Source organism: Polyodon spathula, chromosome 11, assembly GCF_017654505.1.
Source record: "Polyodon spathula isolate WHYD16114869_AA chromosome 11, ASM1765450v1, whole genome shotgun sequence".
Lineage (NCBI taxonomy): Eukaryota > Metazoa > Chordata > Actinopteri > Acipenseriformes > Polyodontidae > Polyodon > Polyodon spathula.
This window is the reverse complement of record NC_054544.1, coordinates 10974142-10988585: the sequence shown is the minus strand read 5'-3', so window position 1 is coordinate 10988585 and position 14444 is coordinate 10974142. Positions and strand designations below refer to the sequence as shown.

At 37.3% G+C, this 14444-nt stretch overlaps 1 protein-coding gene across 4 annotated transcripts in view; it reads right to left on the bottom strand.

Annotated features, from left to right (window-relative positions):
• Window positions 1-14444, bottom strand: part of LOC121323650 (protein TANC1-like) — a 136896-nt gene that overhangs the window by 57234 nt on the left and 65218 nt on the right. For all 4 annotated transcript variants that reach the window (XM_041264828.1, XM_041264831.1, XM_041264827.1 and 1 more), the window contains one exon: window positions 4012-4142. In XM_041264828.1, coding sequence (XP_041120762.1) covers window positions 4012-4142 — 131 coding nt within the window. The remainder of the gene's footprint in view (window positions 1-4011; window positions 4143-14444) is intronic.

Below are 14444 nucleotides of genomic sequence, written 5' to 3'. Positions count from 1 at the left end.
AATAATAATAATAATAATAATAATAATAATCAGTTTGAATTCAGTATTTAATATTAAATATGTATTATGCTGCAGGATTCTTTGCGACATATATTGGACAACAATTAAATGCCGTTCCTGATCGCTAAATTCTGTCTTGTGAATACATAACAATGGCATCCAAAGCATTGGGTGGAATTTCTTGATCAAGCAGGAGAAAACGGAATTTTCAAACTCTGCCAAGGAAATATTGCATTCAAATGAGGAAGCACACTTAATGTGCTCCACGTGATTTTATTTTTATTTATTTACTTTTTATTTTGGTGAGAAACTATATCTGTGCATTAACTGTAGATAAAGCATTCCATATTGGAAGCCATATGGTTATTAGTAATGGATCACAGAGTTATCACCCACAAAAACCAACAGGATGCCAGAGACCCATGCTTACAACTTTACTGTCATAATTTCTACATTTTCTTTAAATTCTCAAATTAATAAATCGATACCTGGGTAGCATCGGGTAATTTAAAACCCGACGGGTACCTGGGTTTTCAGGTACCCGTGCCGATCATGGCTTTGTATCAGAAAACTGGTGACTGAGTCAGAAATCGCATGTGATGTAAATCACTTACAAGTGGACCTCATTTCACAAGCCTAAAATGTTACATACTGGAAAATCGAACCAGGACATCAATATTAAACGAAATGAAAATCAGGTCTCAGTGAATATGTGCGTAAACTAAAAACCTTCCCCGGTCCCGTCAATTCATAATACGAGTGTCAGGGTTACTTGTCGACCTCATCTTGTCCTAGCCAGAGACCCATGCTTTCAACTGCATTGTCATATTTTCTACATTTTTCTTTAAATTCTCAAATTAATAAATCGATACGGTACCCATGAGGCACTAGCCCATTTTTGTAAATCAGGGGTGTCTAGACAACTTGAACACTGTGCACTATGATAATTTATTTTTGGTGTAATCGTTGTACGTAACCCAGGGAAGTCTAAACATCTGGAAACACTATAGACGCTCCTCGTTTGTATATTACCAAGACCGGTTATTAAGACATACGTAAGTTTACGCCGTACCCTATGGACCAGTGCCTGTATAACTAAGCGATATCATATATAATCCCAAAATTATAAGGGGAGGGGGGAGTTTATAGTGGACCACCATCACAAAGCACTTGTTGAGACTTGGGTGTGTGAACTATGCACCAGCTGCAGAGTCACTTACAACAACGTCTCACCTGAAAGATGGGAGGTTAAGTGACTTGCTCAGGGTCACACAAATGAGTCAGTGGCTGAGCTGGGATTTAAACTGGGGACCTCTTGGTTATAAGCCTTTTTCTTTAACCACTGGACCACACAGCCCCCTAATATATTTTAGATGCCTGGGTACCCAGATCTTTTTCGGGTAATGATTTAAAAAAAAACCCACCACCACCACACATTAAAATGTTTTAAGTGCATGATACATATTTAAATACTATACAGTACACATACATTTAGTCCCTTCAGATCTGTAGACTTGTGTAACCTTTTTCAGTACTGGAGTATTGAAATAATAATAATAATAAATAATAATAATAATAATAATAATAATAATAATAATAATAATAAATAATCAGTTTGAATTCAGTATTTAATATTAAATATGTATTATGCTGCAGGATTCTTTGCGACATATATTGGACAACAATTAAATGCCGTTCCTGATCGCTAAATTCTGTCTTGTGAATACATAACAATGGCATCCAAAGCATTGGGTGGAATTTCTTGATCAAGCAGGAGAAAACGGAATTTTCAAACTCTGCCAAGGAAATATTGCATTCAAATGAGGAAGCACACTTAATGTGCTCCACGTGATTTTATTTTTATTTATTTACTCTTTATTTTGGTGAGAAACTATATCTGTGCATTAACTGTAGATAAAGCATTCCATATTGGAAGCCATATGGTTATTAGTAATGGATCACAGAGTTATCACCCACAAAAACCAACAGGATGCCAGAGACCCATGCTTACAACTTTACTGTCATAATTTCTACATTTTCTTTAAATTCTCAAATTAATAAATCGATACCTGGGTAGCATCGGGTAATTTAAAACCCGACGGCCTGGGTTTTCAGGTACCCGTGCCGATCATGGCTTTGTATCAGAAAACTGGTGACTGAGTCAGAAATCGCATGTGATGGGTAAGTGCATTAATTTGCTACACACACATATATATATATATATATATATATATATATATATATATATATATATATATATATATATATATATATATATATATATATATATTTTTTGAATTTGATTCAGTTTTATTATTTATGTCATTAAGTAGTTCATTTTTCTGGCTGTTCTGAGTGATATCAAAGGGTTTGATGTTTCCCCAAAAGAATAAGCTCGACACAGGCAGCAGTATTTCTGAACTTCATTTTTTATTAGGTTATCTCCCCTATGTGGGTCAGGAACAGTGGCTTCTAACGTGGAAGGAGGGACTGTAACAGATGCCTGCTCCTCTGTGACTATCTCCTGCCGAGAGACTGCCAGTGAAACTTTCCAAAGCAATTATCATTTTCCCATCATGCATCACCTAGAAAAAGTGCATCACCATAGTAGAGGATCTTCAAGGCACAACCCTCCTAGACAACTGTGACAGGAATTATATATTGCAAAATATATTTCTATATATTGTGTGCAATTGTGCTCACCTCCAGAGACCTCTGGAGACAGACAATGGGTAAACACAAATAAAACAAACACACACTATAGCACAGCAGTCCAACAGCTGCTTAATTGCATGCTAACATTAGCAATTGTATTATTTCTTTTTTTTTTTTGTTGTTAGTAAATACTAGACTGAAATAACCTGTCCCATGGAGGGACTGAAGTTTTCAATGTGCCTGGCAGGCTCTAGTTAAGGTGTTGCTGTCTTATTATTAAAATGGTATATATGACCACCATAATGTTTTTAAAAGGGCTGTCTCCCTCTGTGACTATTGGATATCATTTTACATGAGAAGTACGTTTCTGAGCACTCCCCAACTTAGAGATGATCAAGTCAATCGTACAAGGCTATATTTGTTTAATGCATCTTTAGAGACGTCAGTGCATTAATGAGGTCAGGTTGTACATTATGAAACCTTTTAATTCATTTATAAATAGGTTACAATATATTAACTGCATAACACTATGGGAAAATTACAGTCAGTAAATTAATTTTTTTGATATATATATATATATATATATATATATATATATATATATATATATATATATATATATATATATATATATATATATATATATACACACACACACACACACACACACTCAAATTACTGAATTAGTTAAGGTTATCTTACTTATAAATGTAAAGTGTTGAAAGAGTTTCAACAAAAAGAAAAAAATGCCTTTAAATTAAGCATTCCAAAAAGTTCAATAGATATTATGGGAAAGTGGGTTCATCTCCCAAATGGTCAGGTAACAGCCAGTTTACCCATGTGCAATGGAAGCAATGACATAAACAAGGGCAACAGTGGCTTCAGGTTCAGGAAGACATAAAAAACCACTGTGCCAGAAGCACAAAATAAATTGAAAAAAGGTCCATGTTAGAATCTTACAGGACATTAAAAGAACACAGCTAATTGAAAGCAGAGTAAACATGACTATTCTAATTATGGACCAAAGCAAACACCTCACTTATATTACACAGTAACTTAAGCCATGCCAAGTTTCTTAAAATCCCTGAAAATGAACACTTTGAATAATACCTGGTACATTTGCAACATTCAACCACACACATTACCACTGAATAACTAGCCTAACATTCTCAGGATGCTTTTTAAATACAGGAACTCAATCACCAAAACTGTAAAAAAATGAACTCTTAAACCAGCATTTAACACTGCATTGCACCCTTGTCAATGAAGTAAAGCATGCTATAATAATATATATCACCTTTTAGAAGTGAATACAAGCCCCTTGTGTTGGTGCAGCTGGGAAGAAAAAGTGCATACCTTCTTTTCATTCTTGTCTTCCATAGGTACGTGAACCGTGCTTGGGATCCCTTCTCTGAGTAAGAACCCCAGTCTTGTCATCAGTTCCTGAGCAGCCGGGGAGGAGCTTGGCTCTTTATCAGACTGCAGTTCTGGAAGAGAAATGACTCTCATTATTCCATGTCGATCTAATCTTCATGCTGCTTCAGTAACTAGTTCTGTCTGGAGGTCCCACAACAGCAACTCCAGTCCAAAACCATACATCTAAATAGAAAAATGTGGAGGACACCTTTGCCTTTGCAGAGCTCAATACAGCAATGCATTTAATTCCTGGTGACCACTCTGCAGGTAAACACAGCATCAGTAAGTCACAAATCACCTTCTAACTGTCAGCTAGAGGTTTTGGTGAATCTATTGCGTCCACAGCTTTGCCAATGGATCAGTATCAACATACAGTTCAGTAATGCAATTACTGTGCAGTATCTTTTGTTCAATCAAAAGAGGAGAATTCTTGCCGAAAGAATACTGACGATGTTAAAACTCATTTCCCTTGTAACTAAGTTACAAAAAAAAAAAAAAAAAAAAAAAAAAAAAATCCTGTTTCTATTATTTTTTCAGCTTCCAGGTGAATATAATTCCATATACTTCTTGTATTCCCTGGGGGCTTTGTCTGGCATGTGGATAAATTAAGTTATACGTTTGATTTTATCTGCACATCTTTCTTGAGTCCTTTGCCTGAGAGTTATTATTATCTAAGAAGCAATACAATACTGTGCAACTATATGATTAAATACCTGTTTTAAGCAATGATATACTTGAAACGATGTCTAGTGTTTCTATCCAGATGCTTCTTAATATGGCAGTCTGTAACATCTGAAAACTTGAGATCCTGAACTTCCTCTAACATGTGTTCCATAAGCTCTGTTCAATCACTGACGAGTTTACAAGAGATATAACTGTGAAAGTGGCAGCAGACACTAAAGAATGTTTGATATTTCACCATGAAGTAAACAGCGAAGGAACAAAGTGACTTCAAATAAAGTTTGTGTGCGTCGTTTATACAGTGGGCCTATAAATATTTATGTAGGCCACTAAACACTTGTTTTACGAGTTAGAAGTGTTATCATTAAGGTGTAGTGAACCTAATACAAAACAACATTCGGCCAGAATGCATATTTTTCTTCTGCATCATCAGGTTGTTTCAGAGATGATGGGCAAGTGCTAGTTTATCAATTCAAACACACCAATCTTCATGCACATTTCAAGCGGCTTGTAGACAAGTAATGTCATAACAACATGCTCTTTTTGATGTATCAGGAAAGACATAGAGTCAGAGGAGAACGGTTCATTTACTAGGGTGGTTTTTATTACTTGAGTCTGACGTCTCAGTCCATCAGCAATTCATTTAAAATGCTTAACCATCCTCTTCCCAAAACAATGAGCACCCCAGTCTTTGGATGAATCTTGTAAAGACTCCTGCAGAGACTGGAAAAGCCCAGAGATTCAGCCTGGGCCATTTTTTGCTTAGAGATCCTGTATTTTATCCAGCATATTCCCATTAGGGATTACATTTCCTAGCTTTGAACAAATGATATGTAATGTATGCATAAAACAAGAACATATGAACAATTTTGGCCTATTTATACATTAACAATAATGTAAATACATTGTCAAATAAAAGCTGCGGTGCTAGTTTACAGTTACAGTATAATCAGAAAACAAACAGACGTCCTTTTGCTATTTCAACTGCTTGGAAATATCCCACTGTCATTTTTTCTCATGCACAGGTACTGCAGTTGTAGCGTGTGAAGTGTACAGTAACTACTGTAGAAAAGGGGAAGCACTCAAATTAACACAAGATGAAAGAAAAAGCTATAAAAAAAAAAAAACCCTCTGCCTCAAACTAAGTTTTAAGAACACCGCAGATGTAAAGTATTCAGGATTATAGTGGTAAAAGAAAAACCTTTCTTACCACTTTGTTACTTTTAATATACCAGCACATAGCTATCATACCTCTCTTAGTATCTAGTGCTGCATCACACACAGTATTGAGTTCAAATTTCCACAGCATACAAACAGGGTTGTGTCAGCATTGCCAGTTGTAAAGCTGATCTTGTTGCTTTTGTTTCACACGTCTTTTTTATTTTTCACCTCCTATAAAGTTTTCCCTTCCAATCCTGGTTTTTGGTCCAATAACATTACAAATATACCGAGCATCAAATGAAAGTTAGCACTATTTTTTTTTAATCACTCGATCATTCACCCTTGGCTACGACACGTTTGAGTGACTATGACTGAAGCATATGCACTTTATCATCTAATTAGTGAGACAGTTGATTGGACACTGGATATGGAATGATTTCAGCTGTTGAATTGCAAGCTTGAATAAAAGCAATAAAGAAAAATCAGACAAAAAAAACAATATTTATACAATAACAATAAGCACTGTGGCTCGACGTCTTGGGCACTCACAGCCAGCAATCTCAAACCTGGCAAGACGGTATAACCAGACACACTCTGTCAATGACAGGCCACGAACTGGGAGACCAAGAGTCACAACACCTGACCAAGATCGACAGATCATTTTGCAACATCTTTGGGATGTCAATTGTTAATCAGCACAATAAAAAGGCACTGCACCTGCTTTAAAACAGTTTGTTATTTTTCGATCACATCTAGTGAACTTGATCCAAATATAAGTGATAAGTTTCTTTTGAAGCTCAAATATAAGGGATAAGTTTCTTCTGATGCTCAGTATAGTTTAAATTAAACCTTCCCTTAAAGAATGTCCTTAAAGTTCATTCTTATTAAAACGAACTTGGATGAAACTAATTATCTGATACTATAAATTAGTTCTTGTAATATGAACTAACTTAATATGAATTTCCTATGTGTGCAAATTATTTTGGAGCAAATTGCCCTCGTTCGAACAGCTTAGTGTAAAGGATATTGGGAAATGTATGAACTTTCATCCAGATTGGTGCCTCTGTACTGTATTTTTGTGCTGTTTTAGGACCACTCATCCTGTGATGGATTTTAAGTTCCCAATGTGCACCATTTCCATGAAGTAGTGTACAAAGCATGCACTATCCTTGCAGACAAAAGTGGAGGTGTTGAAAGCAGTGGATAATGCACCACCGGCAAGGAAAAGAAAGATTTCAACATTCCCGCGAACACTTAGTCAACCATTCTGAAAAACTGAAATGAACAGCAAAATGTGGATGCAAGTCGTCAGCATTTCCAATTTGCTCAACACCCCGAGGCTGACGCCTTGCTTTAGTGGTTTAAAAATGCCTGTGGTCAGAATGGGATAGGCAGATTTCAAGGGCAGGTCATTTGCAATTTATACTTTTTAAAAGTTGACTTACAACCATATTTTCAATACAATGCACAGTACTTTTAAAATGTTAATGCTTTCCATTGTACTGTAAATGAAATGTGATTTTAGTGTTACTGTAACTTCAAGAAAAACTGACAGTATGCATGTGGCAGAGCAAAGCTCTGCCCTTTTTAAATTGGCAGGGATGGGGTTAATTTCCCCTACCTGCCTGGGTTTATTATGTTCAGGTGGCTGGGGTTGATTAGTTGATTAGGTTAATTAACTATCAATCAGCGCCCAGCTACCTGACATAAAAGGAGGCCTCTGCTTCTCATTTGGGAGGAGGGAGCTGAGGAAGCAGGTTGGTGGTTTTTGGTGTGCGATTTTTTTTTAATTTTGATAAATCCAGTGAAGGCATTGCCCAGCCTGGAAATTGTTATTTTTGTTAGTTTTGCTTTTTGTATTTCTTTTTGTGTTTAAATTGCTTTGTTTTGGCCCTTGTGCCCTTTTATTTTTGTGTATTGATAATAAAATAATTATTTTTTTGAACTACAGACTGTCTCTGGGCCTCTATCCACTTGCCAGCCTGCCACAATGCATTTGACTTAGACCTGGATAATAATAATTAATTTTGCTGGCCCCGTGATATTTGTATTAACGAGAATTGGCTGTACCAAATAAACCTGAAGTGGAAAGACCATCCACAAGAATTGCCCATCCTTGGTCTAAAGTACACAAAAAAAACAAGACTGTAACTAGCTGAATTTTCATACAAAAAGCATCCTGTTACACAAGAATCCATCAGGTTTATAGCATTTAGTTTAGTTTCACTGGATTCTCTAGTGACTTCAGAGATTTCCTAAAAAAGCATCTCAAAATACTTTAATCCAACATGGTAATGCTTTACTGTTATTTTTATAACCCAGACAAATCCCCTCAAATGGCCTCAACAGATGTATGCCTAGAGCAGCAGTTAATAATCCCTCTTCCTTCCTAATTCCAGACAATGTTTATCTACAGTAATCTCTCAGTGTGCCGGGGATACAGGGAGAACAGCACATGGCAATGGACCTCCAGCCTCAGCTACCCACAACGCTCTGCTAATTATTTTCATTCACAATTTCCAGTAAAGCATTCACAGAATGTTAACAGATTATAATTAAGTACAAAAAACATTAATTCAGACGTTTTTTCAATGTAAATTAGATACATATTATACACATAAAACGTTATGAAGACTATATTTGGATGACAGAAGTCTCATGTCATTTTGTCACAGCTTGCCATGTCCTTGTGGTTCTCTCAGAGTTTGAACTTCCCACTCAGTTTATTACTTAAGGTCTCCTGTGCAACATTTCCATACTGTACTTTAATTGTTAAAGCTCTCTGCTTCCATCCATCCCATAATGTACATACTGTATGGGCTCTAATACGTTTTATCCACTATAAGAACATAAGAAAGGTTACAAATGAGAGGAGACCATTCAGCCCATCTTGCTTGTTTGGTTGTTAGTAGCTTATTGATCCCAGAATCTCATCAAGCAGCTTCTTGAAGGATACCAGGGTGTCATTTTCAACAACATTACTGGGGAGTTGGTTCCATACTCTCATAATTCTCTGTGTATAAAAGTGCCTCCTATTTTCTGTTCTGAATGCCCCTTTATCTAATCTCCACTTGTGACCCCTGGTCCTTATTTCTTTTTGTCAGATCAAAAAAGTCCCCTGGGTCGACATAGTCAATACCTTTTAGAATTTTGAATGCCTGAATCAGATCGCCGCGTAGTCTTCTTTGTTCAATTCAATTCTTTCAGCTTCTCTGCATATGACATGCCTTTTAAACCTGGAATAAATCTGGTCGCTTTTCTTTGAACTCTTTCTAGAGCAGCAATATCCTTTTTGTAGAGAGGTGAAAATTACTTCCCTTGATTTAAATTAAATGTTTTTCACTATATATCCAAGCATTTTGTTGGTCTTTTTTATAGCTTTCTCACATTGTCTAGATGAAGACATTTCTGAGTCAACATAAACTCCTAGATCTTTTTCATAGATTCCACCTTCAATTTCAGTATCTCCCATATGGTATTTATAATGGACATTTGTATTGCCCCCTTACACTTTTCTATATTAGCCCTTTGCGGTCCTATGTCGGACATTACAAATTTCCCCTTCCAGTCCATTGTCAGAACCTGTCCGACATCATCAAAAAGATGTAAAGCACAGGTCTCTAATTGTTTTTTCTCTGGAAAAAGCAGAGAAAACCTTTCAATGGCTGAGTGAGACCGACAGGAGCAGAATGAAGCCGAAAAAAAAGGGGCTTATCTGATAGCCTCATGCACCACAAAGATAACACACACATAAACAAAGGAGATAGCTGCTTCTGCATCCAGCGCTCAAAGAATATCACAGAGCTTTTTGAGATGTTCTAGTAATAAAATAATGCCTTGGATCGCATTATTGAGGAGTTTGGTGATAAAACGAGTGATCAGGGGAGGATTTATCAGTATGCATGTCTATAAAGAGGTATATGAAAAATACAGCGAACAATGGATGGGGCTTTGCTGGCGATGCAGTACTGAAGGTCCTTTTTCGATTCACTGCCTTTTAAGCCGGTTTTACTCTGAAAAAAAAAATTTAAACAGCACATGTAAAATAAACAGTGTGTGTGAAAATAAATTGGACCGGACACGTCTGACAAGAGCTGAATAAATGGACTGCAAAGGGTTAAATGTCATTTGCCATGTGTCTGCCCAGTTTTGAATCTTGTCTAGATCATTTTGAATGACCTTTGCTGCTGCAGCAGTGTTTGCCACACCTCCTATTTTTTGTGTCATCAGCAAACTTAACAAATGTGCTTACTGTACCAAAATGTAAGTCATTAATGCAGATTAGGATGAACACAGGACCTAATATTGATCCCTGTGGTACTCCACGTTACCTATATTAAAAAACTGAATCACATCTGCAGAAAAGGTATTCCAAGATCAGTTCTCCTACCCTCCTCATTGCCACCTTTAAGTGTTGATAGGCGAGAAGCTACAATATCTAATTACTTCTACCTGTTTAACTAGAATCCTCACATCATTGTCTCCAGGACTATACATTCAGAAGATGGCTTTCTATACACCAACAGATAGACAAACATACCACACTACTGAGTAATTCTGTCAAGGCTTCCAATATCCAGTACAGAGCAGTTTCGAAGCAGTTTGAAAGCAGGTTGACGGCTGCAGAAGAAACTAAACTTAAAAAAAAAAAAAAACCTCAACATGGTCTTCAAGCCAGTAATCTGTGACACCTGCTTGATGTGGGAAATCCGAGAAAACCCAGCGGAGCTAAACCAAGTGTGCGTAAAGTGCCGCGCGATCCAGGATTTGCATAAACTAGTAAGTATGCTAGAAATGGAGCTGGAAGAAGTGAGACAGCAACAGGATCTTGATGAACTGGCACACCCACAATTCATGGAAGTCTGCATCACCTCTAACAGACTGAAAGCCACCAGGGAGATAGAAGGTCAGAACAGCTGGGTTCAGGTAGGCAGAAGCAGGGAAAAAAAGAAACTTCGTCAAACACAACCACCAGAAATCAAAACAACCAACAGATTTGAGTCACTTCAGAATTTTGATGAGCAGAACCAACAACAAGAGAATGAAAGGAACAACATCCAGGACCCTATTGACAGTGGTGACCAGACAGCAAAAAGAAGGGAGGTCATGATTGTTGGGGACTCCATATTGAGAAACACAGCAAGTTCAATTCGCAGTTTGGACCCCCTTACTACAACAGTGTGCTGCCTTCCGGGAGCCTCGGTCAAGCACATCACTGAGAACGTGGACAGGCTCCTGGAACGAACAGGAGACGACCCGGTAGTAGTCGTCCACATCGGTACAAACAACATTGGAAGAGACAGACCAAAATCCCTGCAAAACAAATTCAGAGAGCTAGGAAGGAAATTAAAAGAGAAAACCAAAACTGTGGTATTTTCTGGTATACTACCGGCACCTTGCAAAGGACCATATGGACAGCTGGAAATAATTAATCAAAACGCATGGCTGAAGACGTGGTGCACACGGGAAGACTTCACCTATCTTGATCACTGGACCACATTCTACAACGAGGACTATCTGTATAAACGGGACGGACTGCATTTAAATAACAAGGGAACTAGTCTACTCGGAGAAAAGATCCTCGAGCAGGTTCGGAAGCATTTAAACTAGAAAGGAAGGGGGGAGAAATCAACAAAAAAACAGAAGGGAGACCGCATCAAAACAAGAACAACAACTCAGGTAAGACAACCATTAAATGTATTTATCTAAATGCTAGAAGTATCAGAAACAAAATTCTAGAACTTGAAGCTACTGCACTAACAGGTAACTATGATGTGATAGGTGTTACAGAAACGTGGTTGTCTGAGAGTGATGGGGACGAATATAATATTTGTGGGTATACACTGTATAGGAAAGACAGGCAGGACAGAAGAGGAGGAGGGGTAGCGCTATACATAAGAAACAGTCTTGAAGCCCAGGTGTTAAACCTGGACAAAGAAAATAAAACCGAATCAATATGGGTCAGAATAACGGACAAAAATTCAAAAGGCATAATAATAGGAGCATGCTATAGACCGCCAGATTCAGACGGTGAGCACAATAATCTGTTATACAATGACATTAGAAATGTGTGTAGCAAAGGAGAAGCCATACTAATGGGGGATTTCAACTTCCCCCAAATAAAATGGGAAAACCCGGTGGGTAGCGCGAAGGATGAAATAGAAATGGTGGAAATGACAAATGACTGCTTCCTAACACAATTTGTGAAGGCACCCACTAGAGGGGAGGCATGCCTTGATTTAGTCTTTTCAAATAACGAAGATAGAATAACTAAAACAGAGGTCAGAGAACCACTGGCAAACTCAGACCACAACATGGTCTCATTTGAAGTGTTTTTTAAATCCCCAAAAGAAATGACTAAAGCTAAGGTTTACAATTTTAGAAAAGCAAACTATGAAGGTATGAAACAGAGACTAACAGAAGTAGATTGGAGTAAAATAGAGAAAACACCCACAGAAGAAGGATGGTTGTTCTTCAAAAATGTAGTACTAGAGGCACAAAACAATTATATCCCTAAAGTAGACAAATCTAAATGTAAAACTAAATTGCCAAAATGGTTTAATAGATCAATTAAAAAAAAATATTCAGCGAAAAAAGGCACTTTACAGAGCATTAAAAAAGGACCAAAAAGAAAGTACGCAGAAAGAGTACACAGAACTGCAAACGCAAGTCAAAAAGGAAGTTAGAAAGGCCAAGAGAGAAATAGAAATAAACATTGCTAAGGGAGCTAAAACCAATTCCAAAATGTTTTTCCAATATTACAACAGCAAGAGAACATTCAAAGAGGAGATTAAATGTTTAAGAGATACAAATGGCAAAATCGTAGATGAAGAAAAAAAAAATAGCAAATATGTTAAATGATTACTTTTCACAAGTTTTTACAAAGGAAGATACTGACAACATGCCCCACATGTCATCCAGTTCCTATCCAGTTTTAAATAACTTTAGCATAACTGAGGCAGAAGTGTTAAAGGGACTAGGAGCTCTTAAAATAAACAAATCCCCTGGGCCGGATGAGATCCTCCCAGTAGTACTCAAAGAAATGAAAGAAGTAATTTACAAACCGCTAACCAAGATCATGCAGCAGTCTCTTGACACAGGGGTGGTACCGACAGACTGGAAAATTGCAAACGTAATACCGATCCACAAAAAGGGAAACAAAACTGAACCAGGTAACTACAGACCAGTAAGCCTGACTTCTATTATATGCAAACTTATGGAAACTATAATAAGATCCAAAATGGAAAATTACCTATATGGTAACAGGGTCCTGGGAGACAGTCAACATGGTTTTAGGAAAGGGAGATCGTGCCTAACTAACTTGCTTGATTTTTTTGAGGATGCAACATCCATAATGGATAATTGCAAAGCATATGACATGGTTTATTTAGATTTCCAGAAAGCTTTTGACAAAGTCCCGCACAAAAGATTAATTCTCAAACTGAACGCAGTTGGGATTCAAGGAAACACATGTACATGGATTAGGGAGTGGTTAACATGTAGAAAACAGAAAGTACTGATTAGAGGAAAAACCTCAGAATGGAGTGTGGTAACCAGCGGTGTACCACAGGGATCAGTATTAGGTCCTCTGCTATTCCTAATCTACATTAATGATTTAGATTCTGGTATAGTAAGCAAACTTGTTAAATTTGCAGACGACACAAAAGTAGGAGGAGTGGCAAACACTGTTGCAGCAGCAAAGGTCATTCAAAATGATCTAGACAAGATTCAGAACTGGGCAGACACATGGCAAATGACATTTAATAGAGAAAAGTGTAAGGTACTGCACGCAGGAAATAAAAATGTACATTATAAATATCATATGGGAGATATTGAAATTGGAGAAGGAATCTATGAAAAAGACCTAGGAGTTTTTGTTGACTCAGAAATGTCTTCATCTAGACAATGTGGGGAAGCTATAAAAAAGGCTAACAAGATGCTCGGATACATTGTGAAAAGTGTTGAATTTCAATCAAGGGAAGTAATGTTAAAACTGTACAATGCACTAGTAAGACCTCATCTTGAATATTGTGTTCAGTTCTGGTCACCTCGCTATAAAAAAGATATTGCTGCTCTAGAAAGAGTGCAAAGAAGAGCGACCAGAATTATTCCGGGCTTAAAAGGCATGTCATATGCAGACAGGCTAAAAGAACTGAATCTGTTCAGTCTTGAACAAAGAAGACTACGTGGCGACCTAATTCAAGCATTCAAAATTCTAAAAGGTATTGACAGTGTCGACCCAAGGGACTTTTTCAGCCTGAAAAAAGAAACAAGGACCAGGGGTCACAAATGGAGTCTAGAAAAAGGGGCATTCAGAACAGAAAATAGGAGACACTTTTTTACACAGAGAATTGTGAGGGTCTGGAATCAACTCCCCAGTCATGTTGTTGAAGCTGACACCCTGGGATCCTTCAAGAAGCTGCTTGATGAGATTTTGGGATCAATAAGCTACTAACAACCAAACGAGCAAGATGGGCCGAATGGCCTCCTCTCGTTTGTAAACTTTCTTATGGTTCTTATGTTCTTATGTT